This window comes from Haliotis cracherodii, unplaced genomic scaffold (genome assembly GCF_022045235.1).
Source record: "Haliotis cracherodii isolate W230 unplaced genomic scaffold, xgHalCrac1.p SCAF_12, whole genome shotgun sequence".
Lineage (NCBI taxonomy): Eukaryota > Metazoa > Mollusca > Gastropoda > Lepetellida > Haliotidae > Haliotis > Haliotis cracherodii.
Genome location: NW_027266267.1, coordinates 24,057,202 through 24,076,454, shown reverse-complemented (window position 1 = coordinate 24,076,454; position 19,253 = coordinate 24,057,202). Strand labels below are relative to the sequence as shown.

At 39.8% G+C, this 19,253-nt stretch overlaps 1 protein-coding gene across 1 annotated transcript; it reads left to right on the top strand.

The window, feature by feature from the left end:
* The first annotated feature begins 8,450 nt into the window (after positions 1-8,450).
* LOC139457215 (putative ankyrin repeat protein RF_0381) lies at positions 8,451-19,010 on the top strand. The gene is made up of 2 exons (XM_071238631.1): positions 8,451-10,452; positions 18,787-19,010. The coding sequence occupies exons 1-2, from the start codon at positions 8,451-8,453 to the stop codon at positions 19,008-19,010; spliced, it is 2,226 nt and encodes a 741-aa protein (XP_071094732.1).
* The last annotated feature ends 243 nt before the right edge of the window (positions 19,011-19,253 follow it).

The following is a 19,253-nucleotide window of genomic DNA, read 5'->3' as shown; positions in this document are numbered from 1 at the left end:
ACCGCTTTTAGCAATATTCCAGCAATATCACGACGGGGGTCACCAGAAATGGGCTTCACACATTGTACCCATGTCGGGAATCGAGCCCGGGTGTCCGGCGTGACGATCGAACGCTTTAACCACTAGGCTACCCGACAGTAACAAAGGACAAACCTACTGCTGTATATGTTAAAAAATTCAGGGTCATCCCACCGGCTGTTATCTTCCATGTTTTATCACCCTGACCAATGCATTAAACATCAGGTAGATAAGCTTTTTAATGACCTCGGTTTTAAAATATCTTTATCCTTGAACTTCATTTTTCCAATAACAGGGCTTGATCTTCAATCGCCAACAGTGGTTTATTCGCAGTGGTTTATTTTTTTTCACCCAATCTGATTGGCTGGCTGAGGGTGGAGAGTTATGTCATCGCATTTTGATTGGCTTGCTAAAAATAATTGACGGCACTATTTTCGGATTCGGGATACCCGAGGTCGTCTGGTACAGGAAATCCCCAGCTGGCAAAGCATTACCGTAGTGACGATGTTTCCATTGTCGAAAGTTGGTGACCGAGAGAAAATTTGTAGGGGAAGAAGGGGTGTGATATGTGGAGATATATCAGAGAATTTCGGCTTCCCAACGTACCAGATTCAGTTGCAGAATGAGAAGACGGTAACCGAGATACCGCATCGATATTACGGGACCAGGTGAGCAACTGCGGTACATTCTTCACTGGGCGTTTTCAAGGCTAATAACAAAACTAATGAAACAGTTAATTAATTCCTGTAAAATACTGATGAAAAAGTTAAACAAACCATATTGTTTGGTATTCAAAAAAATAAAATAACTATCAACCACATAAGAAATGTCACGTTATAACGAAGTGTTAAAAAAATATTTCAAAGTTATATTAAAATATGCGAGACTTAAATATCATATTTTGAGAAAATAAACACTCAGATAATTTGGATCTAAAGCAATACTCAATTTTAATGCAGGAAACGCTCAATCTTTGCCGGACGGACCGTACATCTCACGACCAAGATGTTTTGTAACCACAGCAGTTGTTTCCCCTTTCAACAGGTGGAGTTTATCCAGATCAATATAACTAATGTATTTTGGCCTATAATTATTTGGTGTTTTTTTAAACATGAAGACTTCAATTATTTAAACATACTATCTCAGGACTATTAAGTAACTCATTATGAAAAAACAACTTTACCCCGTTTAAACTTGAATGCATTAAGTCATACCTAAATCTATATAAACTCAAGAAAGTAATATATGTATTTATATTTTTTCTTAACTATTTTGATTTCTTATAGGAAGCAGACAAAATGATGACGATAAAGATGGTGGGTACCAATCAACCTTATAAGGTTGTTTTTTTCAAAAACAATATACAAAAAATCAACAGTGATGTATATTTATTCATCTTAAAATATATTTTGTATTTTAGATAGGATGAAATCATCTCAAAATTAATTTCATATTATTAGTTTTAGGGAGAAACTTAATATCACAGTTAATTATTTTCAGAATTAACTGACAATACAGAGTATTAAGACATGTAGAATAAGGTTTGTCTCAAGTATATTCTTTAAACCAAAGATTTATTATTTACCATGTTTACTGAAAAAAAACCACTTCTTTAATAATGCAATTTTTATATTATCATAGCAGATAAAGAGCCGCAATGTGCATAGCTAGCTTAATTTTAATGATAATCATTTAGCATTACTTGGGATGATAAACTGGACATATGACAAAATAAGAAATTTATTTTTATTTATTATTCTCCCATTACAAGGTATTCAGTGGTTTATTTTTTTCACATAATCGAATTGGCTGCCTGGGAGTGGAAAGCTGTGTCGCTATTTTAATCAGACCTTAAATTATTCTAATCTGTAAATGTTTAGAACATGGTATGGGCATGAAGAAATGACCAACAAGAGGTCCTCTTATAACATTTTACCATAAACCTCATTTCTTTACATTCGCAATTACTAATTTTAATTTTAATACTTTTTACACACCAAAAATCACATATGAACAGGTCACTAAAATACATATTTATTATTATGTCTTGTTTTCATGAAGATAAAAAGAAGAAAATGTTAATTTTAACTTAACTATTATCAGTAAGTCTTAACTTCTTATCTGATAAAATAACAAAAGAATAAAGCTTGGAGGTAAATGTTGCAGTAAAATAACAATGTAAAATTATTGTATTGTATTGCAAATATTTGTAGAACTACTGAAATGATAATTTATTGTTTACATATATCCTATGTATTTATGTTTCACACACAATAAATTATTGTGCTTGTCAAATTCACATTGTGTCTTGACATTCGCAAATATGGGGAAATCAGATGACTCATTCAGTAACATTTTTGGTGTCTTGATGTTAAATATTACGTTCAAAAGAAAAAATTGTCCACTGAATAAGTTTTTTTTATATATAATAAAAACACATGTGCTCACCAGGTTCTGGAACAAAAAAAAAGAAAGAAAAAAAAGATGACATGAAATAATCATCATTTTACAAATTAAATTATTCACTGTAAAATTAGTTTTAAAGTGGAAAATTCTTCTAAAAATATTACAATCCATTGATTTGAGAAGATTTAATCAGCTTATCAGTTGTCTGAGTTGGTATTCACAGAATCTTTCCTGATCATTCCTGCTGACAGTTCCGTAGGCCCTTGTTTTTCGTTAACAATATTTCACAATATTTAAAACAATATTTAATTTTCTCTTAATTGGGTTGATAACATTTGTTTCTAGCGAACCAATAAAACAATAACGTATTTACATACACTAAACAGGTGGGCCTATTTAGTGTTGCGCATTGAGAATGATAGTCACGGCGAGACTAATGCAAATAAAGTTATGGGCCAAGTAATCCAAAACCATTAACAAAAAATCAAATCACATTACTAATTCTCAAAACGTTACTCCAATCAGCTTTTAATAGTTAACAAAAAACATAACATGAATGCTAACAAGTGGCTTGCCTGTCACGGAAAACTCGTGTGAGTTTTCTTCGCTAGATCCTTTTTACCCGTTTATGGTGCAGTCTTACTGAGCATATTCGAAAACTAGGCTTGGGGGAATCCCGAGTGGTTACTAAACACGAGAAATCTTCAATTACGAGCTCGACTTTTATGGCGTATTGTTATGGGAGAAAAAGGATTAACCACTGTGTTCGGTTGTTACCGAAAAATCTACCGAAAAATTTGCCGAGTTCTAATTGTGGCACATTAATCACGAGTGTGTAGATTTTTGGGTAACCACCGAACACAGTTGTTAATCCTCAATATATCTGACCAGCGTTAGTCACTAACCAGGTCAGCCACGTTGACAAATCGGGGTCATAGATCAAAGGTCTAATTTATGTTTGCTGATCATGATACAATAGCTAATATATTGGCTGTGGTTTCTAGGTTTTTCCTGTTTGAGCCCTGTCTCTGATTTCAAAGATCTGCATGCATTCGGAACACACGAGGGGCGAGGAAAATTAGTTTTATACTTTTTATGTGAAAGCTTACAGCTACACTTGTTTTTATTTAATCCCGATCCCCGGCCGCGTCATACCAAAATACGTTAAAAAATGTTACTTGTTCTTACCCTACCTGACACTCGGCATGGTTTGATTCTGTGTCATTGTGGCCCAACGTTTTGGACGTTGCGTTTAATATTAACTACTGGTTTGATTCTGTGTCACTGTGACCTAACGTTTTGGGACGTTGCGTATAATATTAACCACTGTTGTGACCCAACGTTCTCGGACGTTGTGTATAATATCAACCACTGGTTTGATTTTGTGTCACTGTTGTGACCCAACGTTTTTGGACGTTGCATATAATATTAACCACTGTTGTGACCCAACGTTCTCGGACGTTGTGTATAATATCAACCACTGGTTTGATTCTGTGTCACTGTGACCCAACGTTTTTTGACGTTGCGTATAATATTAACTACTTGTTTGATTCTGTCTCACTGTTGTGACCCAACGTTCTGGGACGTTGTGTATAATATCAACCACTGTTGTGACCCAACGTTCTGGGACGTTGTGTATAATATTAACCACTGTTGTAACCAAACGTTCTGGGGCGTTGTGTATAATATCAACCACTGTTGTGACCCAGCGTTTTGGGACGTTGTGTATAATATCAACCACTGGTTTGATTCTGTGCCACTGTGACCCAACGTTTTGGGACGTTGTGTATAATATCAACCACTTGTTTGATTCTGTGCCACTGTGACCCAACGTTCTGGGACGTTGTGTATAATATCAACAACTGGTTTGATTCTGTGCCACTGTGACCCAACGTTTTGGGACGTTGTGTATAATATCAACCACTTGTTTGATTCTGTGCCACTGTGACCCAACGTTCTGGGACGTTGTGTATAATATCAACCACTGGTTTGATTCTGTGCCACTGTGACCCAACGTTTTGGGACGTTGTGTATAATATCAACCACTTGTTTGATTCTGTGCCACTGTGACCCAACGTTTTGGGACGTTGTGTATAATATCAACCACTTGTTTGATTCTGTGCCACTGTGACCCAACGTTCTGGGACGTTGTGTATAATATCAACCACTGGTTTGATTCTGTGCCACTGTGACCCAACGTTCTGGGACGTTGTGTATAATATCAACCACTGGTTTGATTCTGTGTCAGTGTGACTCAACGTTCTGGGACGTTGCGTATAATATCAATCATTGGTTTGTCTGGTCATGCAGGTACATTTCAGGCCGCCGTGATACTTCTGGAATATTGCTGCCAGTCGCATGCAATAACTACAAACACGCGAACGTCCGGATCCTTTCCGAAAGTTTATAACCAAGATTTCAAACTATAGAAATAATCAAGAAAAGAAAGAGGGTCCTAAGTCAAAGGGGCTAGATAAACGATGGAAAATGTGTATAAGATGCAAATCTCGCAATATCGCGCCCAAAACATGAAAACGCGAGAATGTACTCCCTTTTCGCGTTGCCCCGTTGCATGCATTGTAAAAAAAGGACAGGAAATTGAGTGGGATGGGATCGGTCAGGCGGGCAAATGAAAAGGCCCATGCCATTGTCCATGCTAACACCAAAATTCGTTCGAATCTTATTTTAATATAGCCTCCTCTTATTTTATATTCTGACTTTTAATTGACCTTTCTACTTTGGACCATGCTCTAAAAATCTCTCCTAGTATATTCTTAATTACACACCCATGGGTCAGAAACCCATCTTTGATAACTGATATCAAACGTATGAGTGTTTAACACATGTTCTTGTGTCTTCTCTAGTTTGCATAACCATCATGTGTCAGCTTATTGTGATAGGAAAGCCCGAAGTGATGCAGGTCTCAGACGTTTACCACTTCGGTGAAACCCACGAGAACGGGTATGGTGCTGACAAACCTAGAAACATAATCGGTGCGAACTGGGATTCGAACCCAAAATCATAGGTTTCTGGCGTGCCCAAGGGACGCAACTCTGCACAGCGAATCACGGCGCCTTAGACCACTCGCCCGCCCCTGCCCCCATATTTTCTTCAAATAATTAGAGTGACATATACATGCAGAACCTATTATTATATCACTGTATTGAATGAGGCACGCGCTTCGTTCTTACATTCATGAAACTGAGTTGGAAGCAGGCAGAAAATTCGGTGTTTCCCTACAGTTACTCCTTCACAAGTTGTCAGGTCGCTTTATAAAGGCTACACATCGTCCTTGTCTCGCAGTTATATGGGCACAGCAAGCCTTCTAAAGACTTCGATGAGGAATGTTCACACATTAATATATCATTAGTATTAACCGATAAGCATAAAAGATATGTTGAGATGATCGTTCTAAAGTTTCAAGATAAACGTATATTTATAGAAACCATTTCAATGTTTAAAATCATTTGAGATAAACTCTGCGGTGGACATGATTATTCTGAGGTTATGTCTGAGTAAAACGTCAAACGACTCGAGGCTGAAGAACCTGTCCACGTCTGCATTAAAGTCTTCCTGATCAAGTGTAATTGATAAACTTATTATTGTGCCTTAAACGATAGGGACCATGTACCTGATACGACTGTGCATGCTTTTGTCCTCAATGGACACCGTTGGACTTGTGAAACATTGTAAACAAGAAAAGGTCCTTATTGACAATCACGAAGTGGAAAACTTTGCAATGGTTGGTGTCAAAATGTGCAGTACCAAATGTACGACAAGGGACTATTGTTGGAGCATTGGCTACAGTGTTGTCACCCTGATGTGTCATGTGCTGAAGCTAAGACTGGAAAGTAGAGAAGACTGTGCAGGATTTACTTTCATTCCAAAACGAAATACAAGTGTAAGTAGTTTTGATGTAAATGACCTTTAAAACAAAATAATAGCAATTTCACACCAGTAGTCTCCTATACCTTCTGCTGTTCATATGCCCTCCCCTTCAGATTCAAGCTGGCCCCTGTTCATCAAAGACTTGCCGAGGTAGCAGATGCATGAAGACTCGTTCTGGACGGGATGTGTGCGGCGAAGGTATTTACGGAATTGTCGTCTTCCAAATTAGTATTCAATGCTATACTTCTCTTGGGTCTAGTATATGTTGGCCGTCGGGTAGCCTAGCGATTAAGCGTTCGCTCGTCACGCGAAAGACCCGGGTACTGTCGTACATGTTAAAAAAATATTTTTTTGGCTTCATATAATAAAGACGAATCATTGGGCTAAGGTGAGGTGAAATGGGTTTTAACGTTGCGTCCAAGATTATTGCACTTATATAGCGACGTGCATATTCGTGTGTGTGTGTGTGTGTGTGTGTGTGTGTGTGTGTGGCTGCTTGTACTAGTCACTATTTATAGCGCTAGCTCACTGAGATACCATGCCGATGTATAACATGAATACCCCACTCAGGCACAGTGTACTGACTCCGAGCCGACCAGTCCTTATTTTAGCCCCTTAATGCCGAGCGCCAGACAGGGTAACAACAAGTACCATCTTGTAACGTCTTTTGGTATGACGCGGTCGGGGATCGAACCACGGACCTACCGCTCCCCGGGCGGACGCTCTTCCACAAGACCACGGAGGCGGTCTTCATTGGGCTAAGGAAATAGCATGTGTCAAAATAACGTAAATCTACTTAATCTAGCCTACACCAGCTGACACTCTGATCAGCTTGAAAGGTACAGCTTGTACAGGACACATTATCACAAACTGAGAAATTATTCGTGTATTGCCAAGCCTGTGTGAAACGGCTTACAGCTTGAGGTAATTACCTGAGACGTGACTGTAATTTTGACTCTGTAAGCATTTAAAAGGGGTGGATGGCAAATCCGACAGCATGAACGTGTACTTCTCTAGATACAAATGTAGCATAAAGATCGGAACCGTTTCCATGTTGTGATCAAGGGTCTAAGTTTCCAGAGGCAAGGCTGGACTCCAGGGAGAATCCTATTGGCATAAATGTATCATTCCCTTCATAACAAACAAATGTATACAATGTACCTGTTTATTATAGGGTGGGGATAATATCGATTGCATGTTATGGTCAAGATTCTAATTCCTTTTGGAATGCCGGACAGATGTACAGAAGGGCCAGTCATGGTAGCGTATTTGCATTCCTCTAATTACACTCAGCAATAGTACATATAGTTATACGGTGGGGAAGTGTGTGTGTGTGTGTGTGTGGGGGGGGGGGGGGGGGGGGGGGGGGAGGGGGGGTTCCAGAGAAAAAGTCGTTTAAAGCAATATAGTAAAATTACCCCTGCTTCGCCCCGCCCCATTTGAACAATTCTGAATTATCACCACCGGAGAATGCTTCCAACCAAATATGGAACGGTGGATATACTTCTACTAGTTCCAGAGAAGAAGTCGCTTAAAGCAATAACGCCAAAATACTCCCTATTGAGGGGTCAGCCCCGCCATTTGTGCCATTTTGAATCCTCATCGACCGGAAAATGCTTCCTACCAAATATGTTTGATATCTATCCCTTAGTACCAGAGACAAAGTCCTTTAAAGCAATATAGCGTAACTACCCCTATTTGGCCCCGCTCCTCGGCCCCTTGGAGGGTCAGTCCCACCATTTGTACAATTTAGAATCCCCACCACCTAGGGATGCTTCCAGTAAATTTCGTTAATTTCCAATAAGTGGTTCAGAAGGAATCGTTAGAAAAATTGTTGACGTATGGAAGACGGACTGACGCCGGACGCCGCGGTATGGCGTCCTTTGGACCCGCTGAGCTAGTAATCTCTCTTAATTCATTGGCCTATGTGTATTCCAGATTGAATATTGGAGATGATGACAAAAAGTGTGGTTCCTGTGTTCATTAAGATCATGGCCACTGTTTGCTTAGCATGTGGTATTTGCTAGATACAAGTCATCGATCTTAAAACGTTTTACTTCCTTTTGCTATTTCTTACAGGAAAGGAAACTAAGCAGCAATACCAAATCCGTGTAAACACCAAACTTGTTCGTGCCTCTATGGATGGAGACATGAAAAGAGTCAAGTACCTCTTATCTGATGCTCGTGCAGACATCATTCGTGCAGACATCAACACTAGAGGTCTGCACAGGAAGACTCCAGTGATGTTTGCAGCCGAAAAAGCACACAGAGATATGTTCGACTTCCTTGTGGGGAGAGGAGCTGACCTGTCCTTAGTGGATGATAGTGGCAGCACAATTCTACACATTGCATGTGAAGGAGGCAACTTGGATATCGTTAATTTTATCCTTAATTATAACATTGTGGACATCAACAGCATGGACGAGCAGGAATGTACACCGGCAATGAAAGCAGCCCTCAATGGACATACGGATGTGTTCAACCTCCTTGTGATGAAAGGATCTGATCTGTCCTTAGTGGATGACAGCAGCAACACGATTTTACACACGGCCTGTGAGGGTGGAAACTTGGATATCGTAAATTACGTCCTTACTCAAAACATTGTGGACATCAACAGCTTTGGAAACAACGACCGCACCCCAGCAATGGACGCAGCTCTCAAGGGACATAAAAATGTGTTTGACTTAATTGTTAAGAAAGGAACTGATCTCTCCCTGTCAGATGAAAGAGGTGACAGTATTCTCCATGCGGCTTGTTGGGGAGGAAATGTGGAAATAGTAAAGTATATTCTCACACAGAATATTGTGGATATTAACGTGAAAGGACAAGACATGTCAACACCAGTGTTGAAGGCTGCATATAAGGGTCATAAAGAAGTATTTAACGTGCTTGTAAGGAAAAATGCTGATGTGTTAGTCATTGAGAGTAGCAATGACGGCATCCTTCATCTTGCTTGTTTTGGTGGAAATATGGAGATAATAAAATATATTCTCACCAACTGCAGCATAGATGTCAATGACGTCGGAGAAGATGGATTTACAGCAGCAATGATAGCAGCCTCCAAGGGACGGAAGGATATGTTTGACTTGCTTCTGCAGAACCGAGCTGATCTGTCCCTAGTTGATGATACTAAAAACAATATCCTTCACAAGGCCTGTGAGGGAGGAAATATGGAGTTAGTGAAGCATATCTTCGAACAGAACACTGTGGAAATCAACAGTCAATCAGATATAGGGTGGACGCCAGCAATGGAAGCAGCATATGAGGGACATCTTGAAGTGTTAAAATTACTTGTAAGTAAAGGAGCTGATCTGACCCTTGTCAATGATGAGGATAACAACATCCTCCATGTTGCTTTGGAGGGCAGACATATGGAGGTAGTGAAATATGTCCTCACATATGATCTTGTAGACGTCAACAGTAGAGGAAACGAGAACAGGACACCAGTCATATTCGCAGCAACGGAAGGACTTGTAGAAATATTTGACTTAATTGTGAGGAAAGGAGCTGATCTGTCATCAATCACTGACGATAAGGAAAACGTCTTACATGTGGCTTGTGAAGAGGGAAATACTGAAATCGTAAAATATGTCCTCACACAGAATGCTGTGAACATCAATGCCAGAGAGGTGGGGGGAAAGACACCAGTGTTAGTGGCAGCAGGTTACGGATATGAAGATATATTTGACTTGCTGTTTGGTGAAGGAGCCGATCTGTCAATAGTGGATGCTGAAGGTGAGAACATTCTCCACAAGGTCAGCGTTATTGGAAATGTTGATATGGCGAAGCATGCCCTGACACAGAAGAACATTGCACAGGACATCAACAGAAAAGGTCTGAGTGGCATGACACCAGTGATGGCTGCAGCTATCTCTGGTCACAAAGAAGTGTTTGATTTACTTGTGAAGAAGGGTGCTGATCTGACACAAGTAGATGGAGATGGCAACTCCATCCTTCATTTGGCCTGTAGAGGCAACGTGGAGATAGTGAAGTACCTCCTTTCCCGCAACATTGTTGACATCAATAGGAAAGGATCTTTAAATAGGACACCTGTGATGGTGGCAGCAAATTTAGGGAAAAAAGCCACATTTGAGTTACTTTTGAAACAAGGGGCTGATATGTTACTTGTTGATGATGATGGCAACAATATCTTTCATTTAGCCGTTAGAGGAGGAAATGTGGATATTGTGAAGCATTTTCTTGCAAATCCGATTGTAGATATCACTGCAAAAAATAAGTATGGATCAAATGCAGTTATGATTGCAAAAGCAAATGCACACCGTTCACTGTATAACTTTCTTTTGTCGCAAGGCTTTAGCGTGAAGTAAATTAAATCATACATTGAATGTGTAGTATAAGATAGTTAATTAAAAGTGTCTAGTGAATATATTTATTTGTGTATATAGTTGTAACACCTGTTTCATATTAGATCTTTGCATAATGACTTCAGCTTCAGCTTTCATTTCATGCCGAGCAATATACCAGAAGAACCAGCCTTTGGTGTTAATATTTTACAACTTTTGAGGTTCAATCGTGCATGAGCAACATACTGAGCGTCATACGACAACATTTCACATCGGACATTTCTAAATTCGACGCATCAAGGAACAAAAATAATGCCCGATGTAATGGCGTGTACCAAATGTTGCCAAATTTGTTCCAGGTGAAGAGTTGACTTGAACTTGCATGTGTTTGTGACGGGTGCCACTGGTAGGGCAGGATAGGCTTACCTTTTCGTGGACACGTGGTGTCATCACTTTTTGATAGTGATTCATAAACACATGAGTTTGAGATGAAAATCGCACAATGCACTCTGCTTTTAGTAGATATTTCTTATGATTATTGAAATGATTTTTGTCGCTTATATACTGACCTCAAAAGAAACGTCACCATGGATAGATATATGAGAAACTTCCAGACTCTCGAGCAGTTTCGGCAGCAGTAACAAAGCGATCTTGAAGATGCTGTCACACAATCTGACGATCCTGACGTCGGGTGGTGACCCTTGGTCTTCCACTACGTGGTTGGTCATCTGTAGTGTTGGTGGTCTGGTACCATTGCTGGGGCCTGTAAATGGTTCTTTCATGGACTTAATATGCATTGGCTACTTCCCGGGCGGTTTGTCCAGCTTGCAATCGTCCAAGGGCTTTGGTGTCGCTGATTTCTTGTAAATCTTGGCATGTGGTAGCAATTCAATAATGAATCAATGTTAACCGATCTGGATGGATTATTATAGGGCAAGAGATTTGCACAGAACTCACGTGCATCGGTTTACCAATGCCATTGCCGTGATGCGTTTGGGCGATCGGTTTTATTGTCATCTGCTTTGAATTTTTATCATCAAATTTCATTTTTCCGGACAAGGTAATGTTAAATATAGGAAACTTTAACAAACATTACCCAGATATTTCAATGACAACTCTTCATGCAATGTTACTTGGGCTGACGTTTCGTTTGCGGTTCAGTATATTTGCATTGCAAACTCCTCCCCTCAAAACTCAATGGACCCTTGCAGGTGAAACCTGACATGCTTGTCCTACATGAAGTTGCACCTGAATTTGTTTCCGTGTCCAATGCAGGCATATTGGCAAATATAGTCATAGTCGTTGGTTGGTTGGTTGGTTATTTTAGGCCCCACTCACCAATATTCCAGCTAAATGACGGCGGTCTGTAAATAATCAAGTCTGACGCCAATCCAGTGACTGACATCATGAACATCTATCCACGCAATTGGGATCGATGACATGCATCATCCAAGTCAGGGAGCCTGACCACCCGATCCGGTTAGTCGACTTTTACGACAAGCATAGTTAACGTTGCTTTTTACAGCAACCTTGGGTTCCTGGTTGCTGAAGACCTATTCTACTCCGTATCTTCATGGGTCCAGTCATTGTCATTACATGGCCATTTTGTACAAAATATAACGACAGTTGGTGTTTGCTTCGTTTAGTTTGAAATTGAACACGTGTGTTTCTGTTTTTGGATGTCTTTGTTGACCTAGACAGATGTTTACCACATATCCAGGTGAGCTACAGTGCCTCAGCGCAAAGACTCGAAAACAAACCAAAGGATTACTTAAATCATTAAAATAAGAAAGATACACCATTGAAACAAAATTTCAATTTCAATCTTTCCGTTGAGGAAAGATTATTAAAAGTTCAAGCATAAAACTGTTATTAGTATATACGATAAGAATACAAGTATCTTGAGATTACTGTACAATTCAAGATAAATGGGCATTTACAGTTAAATATACCATTAGTAGATGGTGATCATGATTATTTGGATCATGATTACTTGTAAGTGTAATGTCACTGATTCTTGAAGATCATGGACAGGTCTTCTTTGATGTGTTCGTGATTAAATCTAATTGACAAACTAATCGTGTTCACGTATATGGCAATGTGCTGTGTAAAATATTGTCCTAAGTGGACACTGTTGGACTTATTAAACTTTGTAGTATTCAAAAGGATATAATAGAACAATCACAAAATGATAGGGGGCACGCTAGGCCCAGTCGTCTAAGGCGCCGCGATTCGCTGTGCAGAGTTGCGTCCCTTGGACACGCCAGAAACCTATGATTGTGGGTTCGAATCCCGGTTCGCCCGGGTTATGTTTCTAGGTTTGTCAGCACCATACTCGTTCTCGTGGGTTTCACCGAAGTGGTAAACGTCTGAGGCCTGCATCACTTCTGGCTTTCCTCCCACATTAAGCTGACACGCCGTGATATGACTGGACTAGTGTTAAAAGCGGCGTAAAATCAAACTCACTCACTCACAAAGTGATAAACTTTGCAATGGTTCACACATTCAGGAAAAGTTGTCACGAGTAAAAGCAAATGTCATCTGAAGTTCACTCAGAAAACAATATGTGAAATACTTGACTTCATCAGATCATTGATAACGTGCGTGAAATATCGGGATAGATAGGAAAGGTGTAGACATCCTAAAGGGGACCACTTGTGCGTCCCTTCTCGTCGGACATACCAGGAAAGGAGCACCAGTAATGTGGCAGTATAGTGTGGTCACAAAGAAGTGTTTGATTCACTTGTGAAGAAGGGTGCTGATCTGACACTAGTAGATGGAAATGGCAACTCCTTCCTTTATTTGGCCTGTAGAGGCAACGTGGAGATAGTGAAGTACCTCCTTTACAACAACATGGTGGATATCAAGAGAAAAGGAACTAGAAATAGGACAAAGTTTGGGAATAAAGCCACATTAGAGTTACATATGGAGCGTGGAAGTGATATGTTTCTTGTAGATAATGATGGCTGCAATATCTTTCATTAAGAGGAACTGTTGCTATTGGGAAACATATCCTTGTAAATCCGATTGTAGATCAAATAAATATGAATCTTATGCAACTATTATAGAAATCCTGCACCATTCAGCGTACGGTCTTATTTTGTCCTAACGCTTTTGCTTGAAGTAACTTAATGCAATCATTGAATATGTGGTATTAAACAATGAGTGAGTGAGTTGGGTTTTACGCCGCTTTTAACAGTATTCCAGTTATATCGCGGCGCGCCAGCTTAATGTGGGAGGAAAGCCCGAAGTGATGCAGGTCTCAGACGCTTACCTCGAACACGGGTATGGTGCTGACAAACCTAGAAACATAATAGGGGCGAACCGGGATTCCAACCCACAATCACAGGTTTCTAGCGTGTTCAAGCGACGCAACTCTGCACAGCGAATCGCGGCGACTGGGCCACCCTGCCCCCTATTAAACTAAGAGTCTTCTCTGTTATAGAATGTATTTAGTGTATACAGTATGAACGTCATTGATGCATTCAGCCTTACGCCCTTGTGGATTACTGTCATGGGCTCACACATTCTATACTCAAAGGCAATAGCTATTTTTTACACTTACAACCGTTTAATGGATTTGTGGATTTGAAACCTTGAAGTTTGTTTTTGGTTTGGTTGGTTGGTTTGTTGTTTTACGCCGCACTCCAGTTGCTGAGTGCGGCGTTTAAACACCAAACCAAACCAAAAATCAAGTGTTCATAATCACTCGCATCTTGCCAGTTTAGTGCAAACCCCAAATCAATCATATTGGGTCGTTCATCCAAAAGATGTTTGACCAAACTAGCAAGAAGGCTGATTCCGAAAGCTGTGCAAGGTATCAGATTTAGTCTGCAGCATATCTGACAGACTTCTTCAGGAGAAACTGTTGTTCTGGTCCAAAGATACTTCACGTTTGATAGACGGGTCATTTGTTCCAAGAAACCTTAGAACAGCTCAAATCAAGTACTTGCAGATGTTCTGCACTCAACAGATATATTACTTGTCATTGTCATCCCTACAAAGTTTCAGCTTCATCACTGCAGAAATTTCATAAAAAAATATTACAACTTCCATATTATTGACTTAAAGTGCTGTCAGAGTGCAAAGATAATAAATATGGTCAATACAGTAAAAACTGTGTATCTGTATATATCTCAAGCTATACATATACTAAACTACAAAATTGACTGAATAAAGGTACAATATTGGATTTTCTAAATGGCTGCTGTAACGGCCATATTGAAGATCAGATCCGAACACATTGAACAACCCGTCAAGGTCCGGGGTAGAATAGGTCTTGAGCAACCCATGCTTGCCGTAAAAGGTGAATATGCCTGTCGTAAAAGGCGACTAACGGGATCGGGTGGTCAGGCTCGCTGACTTGGTTGAAGCATGTCATCGTATCCCAATTGCGTGGACCGATGCTCATTGTGTCAATTACTGGATTGTCCAGACTCGATTATTTACAGACCGCCGTCATATAGCTGGAATGTTGCCGAGTGCGGCGTTAAACAACCAACCAACCAACAAAATAGTACTGTATTCATGTTGCAAATCATCACTGATTTTGATATAGATAATCCAAGCCTTAACTAAAAAAAGGAGGCAGCATGCAGACAAAATGGCTATGATACTCCCCGCGACCCTAGCTGATGGTTAAAATACATGAACTCATTATATACTGAACTGCAAAAGAAACGTCACCCCAAGTAACATTGCATGAACAGTTGTCATTTAAATATTTGGGTAATGTTTGTCAAAGTTAACATATAACATTACCTTGTCCTGAAAAATGAAATTTGATGACAATAAATCAAAGCAGATGACAATAAAACCGATCGCCCAAACGCATCACGGCAACGGTCATGGTAACCCTATACACCTGAGTTCCGTGCAAATTGAAATGCTCATGTGTTCCCCCATTTCTTGCCCTATAAAAATACTTCAGAGCGGATAACATTGATTCGTTATTGAATTGCTACCACGTGCCACCACCACGAGTTTCAGTATGATAACGCCCGTGCCTACACTGCGAGAGCAACAAGAGACCTCCAGCAGAATTGCATCAGAACCATGCAGTGGCCTGCCCTCAGTCCCGATTTAAATCCCATTGAGCACCTGTGGGACGAGATTCAAAGAAGGCTGAATGACGTCCGACCAAGGCCGACAACTGCAGCTGAACTGCGTCAGGCATTCCTCAGAGTGTGGGCTCAAGTGCCTATGTATCGACGTTGCACTGCAGTCCTCAATGCACATGATAGACACAGGAGATACTGACTTGTGATGCCACTTTCTCAGAGACTAGTGTTGTGATTCACTTAAGAACATTTGACACTATAATTTCAACCTTGATGATCAGTTTTGACAATTTTCAAATTTTTAATATGTCTCAAAGTATGTATCCAGTGTTTGGACAAATAAGGTTTCTCATATATCTATCCACGGTGACGTTACTTTTGCAGTTAAGTATACATTAGTGAAATTATGCATATAGATACTTTATAAGGACCACACACACACACACACACACACACACATATATATATATATATATATATATATATATATATATATATATATATATATATATATACATTTTCTTCTTCATCTTCTTCGGGGCATTCTTTTGTTGTATTCATTCCTGAATCCACTATAGCTTGTGGCCTTATGTCAGGGAAACTGTCAAATATTTCCTTTGTATCCAGATAAGTATCATCCTCGGATGTTGGTGATTCTTCAGAGATGTTGTTTTTCCTCTTTCTCCTTGAGAATTTGTCCTTCATTGCCTTTAAGCGACATTGCTCTTCTGTGACATTGTATGCAAGTGATAATTTGAATTCGTTAGAAATTTTAGTCCATTTATTTTTAGGGACTTTTGGGAACTCTCTTCCTTTCGAACTAGCCACATAAGGAACTTTTCAGTTGCATCAGTCCTTGAGGTCATTTGTGAAACTGAAAAAAACACATATATGACTAATGACCAGTTCTCAAGATTCAGTAATAATATTCCCTATCTAAAGTTTGTAATATATTCAATTTAATGGCCGTTTATGAGCATGACTGACCATAAGGACTTCATTGATTACATTAATATATATCTCTAAGCATGTTGTGGTACTTGCTGACCGCTTTCGTGGTCAAGTAGTATAGCGTCCGCCCGTAGAGCAGAAGGTCCGGAGGTCGGTCCTCGGTCGCGTCATACCAAAAGACATTAAATGATGGTACATGTTGTTTTCCAGTCAGGAGTTCGGCCTTAAGGGGATTAAACAAGGACTGGTCGGCTCGGAGTCAATATGCTGTGTCTGAGTCGGGTATTCATGTTAAACTGCCGTATGGTATCTCAGTGAGCTAGCAATATAAATCGGCATCAGTCCAGACTAGTACAAGCAACACACACACACACACACACACACACACACACACACACACACACACACACACACACACACATGTCGCTATATAAGTGCAATAATCTTGGACGCGTCGTAAAACCCAATTTCATCTCACCTCGCCTGTACTTGCTAAACTGTTATGATATTGCGCTCCACAAAGCTGTTTTAATTATGCATGTGGAATCATCAGGCTACACCTTGCTGACATCAATCAATCAACACATCTATCATATTTTCAGTATTGAAATTATCATGTCCATGTTTTAAAATTCAATGAACAACTCAATGTTACTTTCAAACAAGAGATCTATACATTATTATCCCACCATGTTCACTGCAATAATAATAATGATATGTATTCTTTTTAAATTTCAAGAGAAATATCCCGAAAATGTTTAATATTTCTTGACAAGAAGACTACCATGAGAACTTAAGTGAAAACAATTTGCAAAAATTAGAAATTAAATTAATTATCAAATTGATATGACCAATATTTTGGTCAATGATTGGACTGGAGACGATGTTGGCAATACTTGCCTCTGGTGTTTTTTCTGGTTCTGTCGTAATAGATAACTTGTATTTTTTTCCACAGAGTAGCAAAGGTAGTATGCTTACCTACAATAGATTCGCTCGTCACGCCGAAGACCCGGGTTCGATTCCGACATGGGTACAATGTGTGAAGACCTTTTCTGGTGTCCTCCGCCGTGATATTGCTGGAATATTGCTAAAAGCAGCGTAAAACCATACTCACTCAACTACAATAGAAATAGTCCAATTTACAGTGCCAATATTTGACAAAAATCTTTCTCAAACCATATATGTTTTTTTTGTTGTAAATTATTGTTATTAACAGTGCTGAAAACACATAGTAATTACAGTGAACTGACATGAACTCAAGAGTTAGAGCGTCTGGCTTTACCCTCTTTTGGTTTGGTTTGTTGTTTTACGCCGCACTCAGCAATATTCCAGCTATATGACGGCGGTCTGTAAATAATCGAGTCTCGACCAGACAATCCAATGATTTACATCATGAACATCGATCCACGGAATTGGGATCGATGACCTGCATCAACCAAGTCAGCGCACCTGACCACCCGATCCCGTTAGTCGCCTTTTACGACAGGCATAGTCACCTTTTACGGCAAGCATGGGTTGCGGAGGACCTGTTCTGGCCCGGATCTTCACGCGTCTAGGTTACCTGTAACTTATTAATGATAAATATTTAAACATACCACTGGGTCATTTTAATGGAAGGTCTTTGCAAAGTTGAAACAATTCCAATATATTGATTTCTTGAATAATTTGACCAACATGAGTTGAATATTATGAGCATTTAGAGTCTAACTACCAGATCTGAAACCACCTGCTGATTCATCCTGTAATATATCAGCGACGCTTTGCAGGCATTCTACGTCTCGGATAGTGCCATCAACAAAGGTAGTCGCACTCTGCAAGAAAGTTTATTAATGCAGTGTTCACAATTTACACCTTGGATACTAAAAGTCAAAAGTATATTGATACCTTTCGAAAATAGGCAGTTGAAAAACATGGTACATTAAAAACTTTAAAAATCAGGTTCGCAAAATGTTATTTTCCATAGCACCTTAGCAGACTTTTTCAGCAGTCAATGCTATTTCAGTGAAGGATATTTAGGCCAAGGTATTTTCCTGTCCATAATATCTGGATATATGAATACTATTTATCATTTTTAATTGGACCTTTTAAACTTACTGTGAATTTTAGGCAGGCATGAGAACATATATTGATGAAAAAAACCTGAAACTCATGTTTTCCAGTGACCAAAAACCTGGCAAGTGGCTGTCAAGACGACGTCCCGGAGACACAAGTGATCGCCAGGGGATTCCCCAAGACAAGGGGTTCCCAAGAAAGAACATTATTAGCACATCACTGCCAAGAAGACTCCCTGAGGCAGAAGAGGGACAATAAGAACCTTGGAGGCAGTGAGCGCCAAGAAGACATTAGTTGGAAAGAGACTGTCTACCGAGCTGTCTTCGTATGAGACGCTGACGTCCAGCAGAAAGACAGTATCACACTACATCAGGCACACAGGTCTCGTAAGAAGACACAATTGTGCTTAATCAGGCACATGTGTACAGTTGGATGACACTAAATCAGAAACGGACGTCTCGTAAGAAGACACAATGACGCTGTTTCAGGCAAAGGCGTCAGTAAGAAGACACGATAACACTAAAGGAAGCACAGACGTTTAGTAAGTATAAAACGTCGGGCTAAATCAGGCACA

Excerpts from the sequence above, each read along its gene's own strand:
- LOC139457215 (XM_071238631.1), top strand. The coding sequence starts at position 8,451 with ATGGATGGAGACATGAAAAGAGTCAAGTACCTCTTATCTGATGCTCGT. Across the intron at positions 10,453-18,786 it reads GTTACTTGTTGATGATGATG|TGACCAAAAACCTGGCAAGT; the intron begins GCAACAATATCT and ends CATGTTTTCCAG.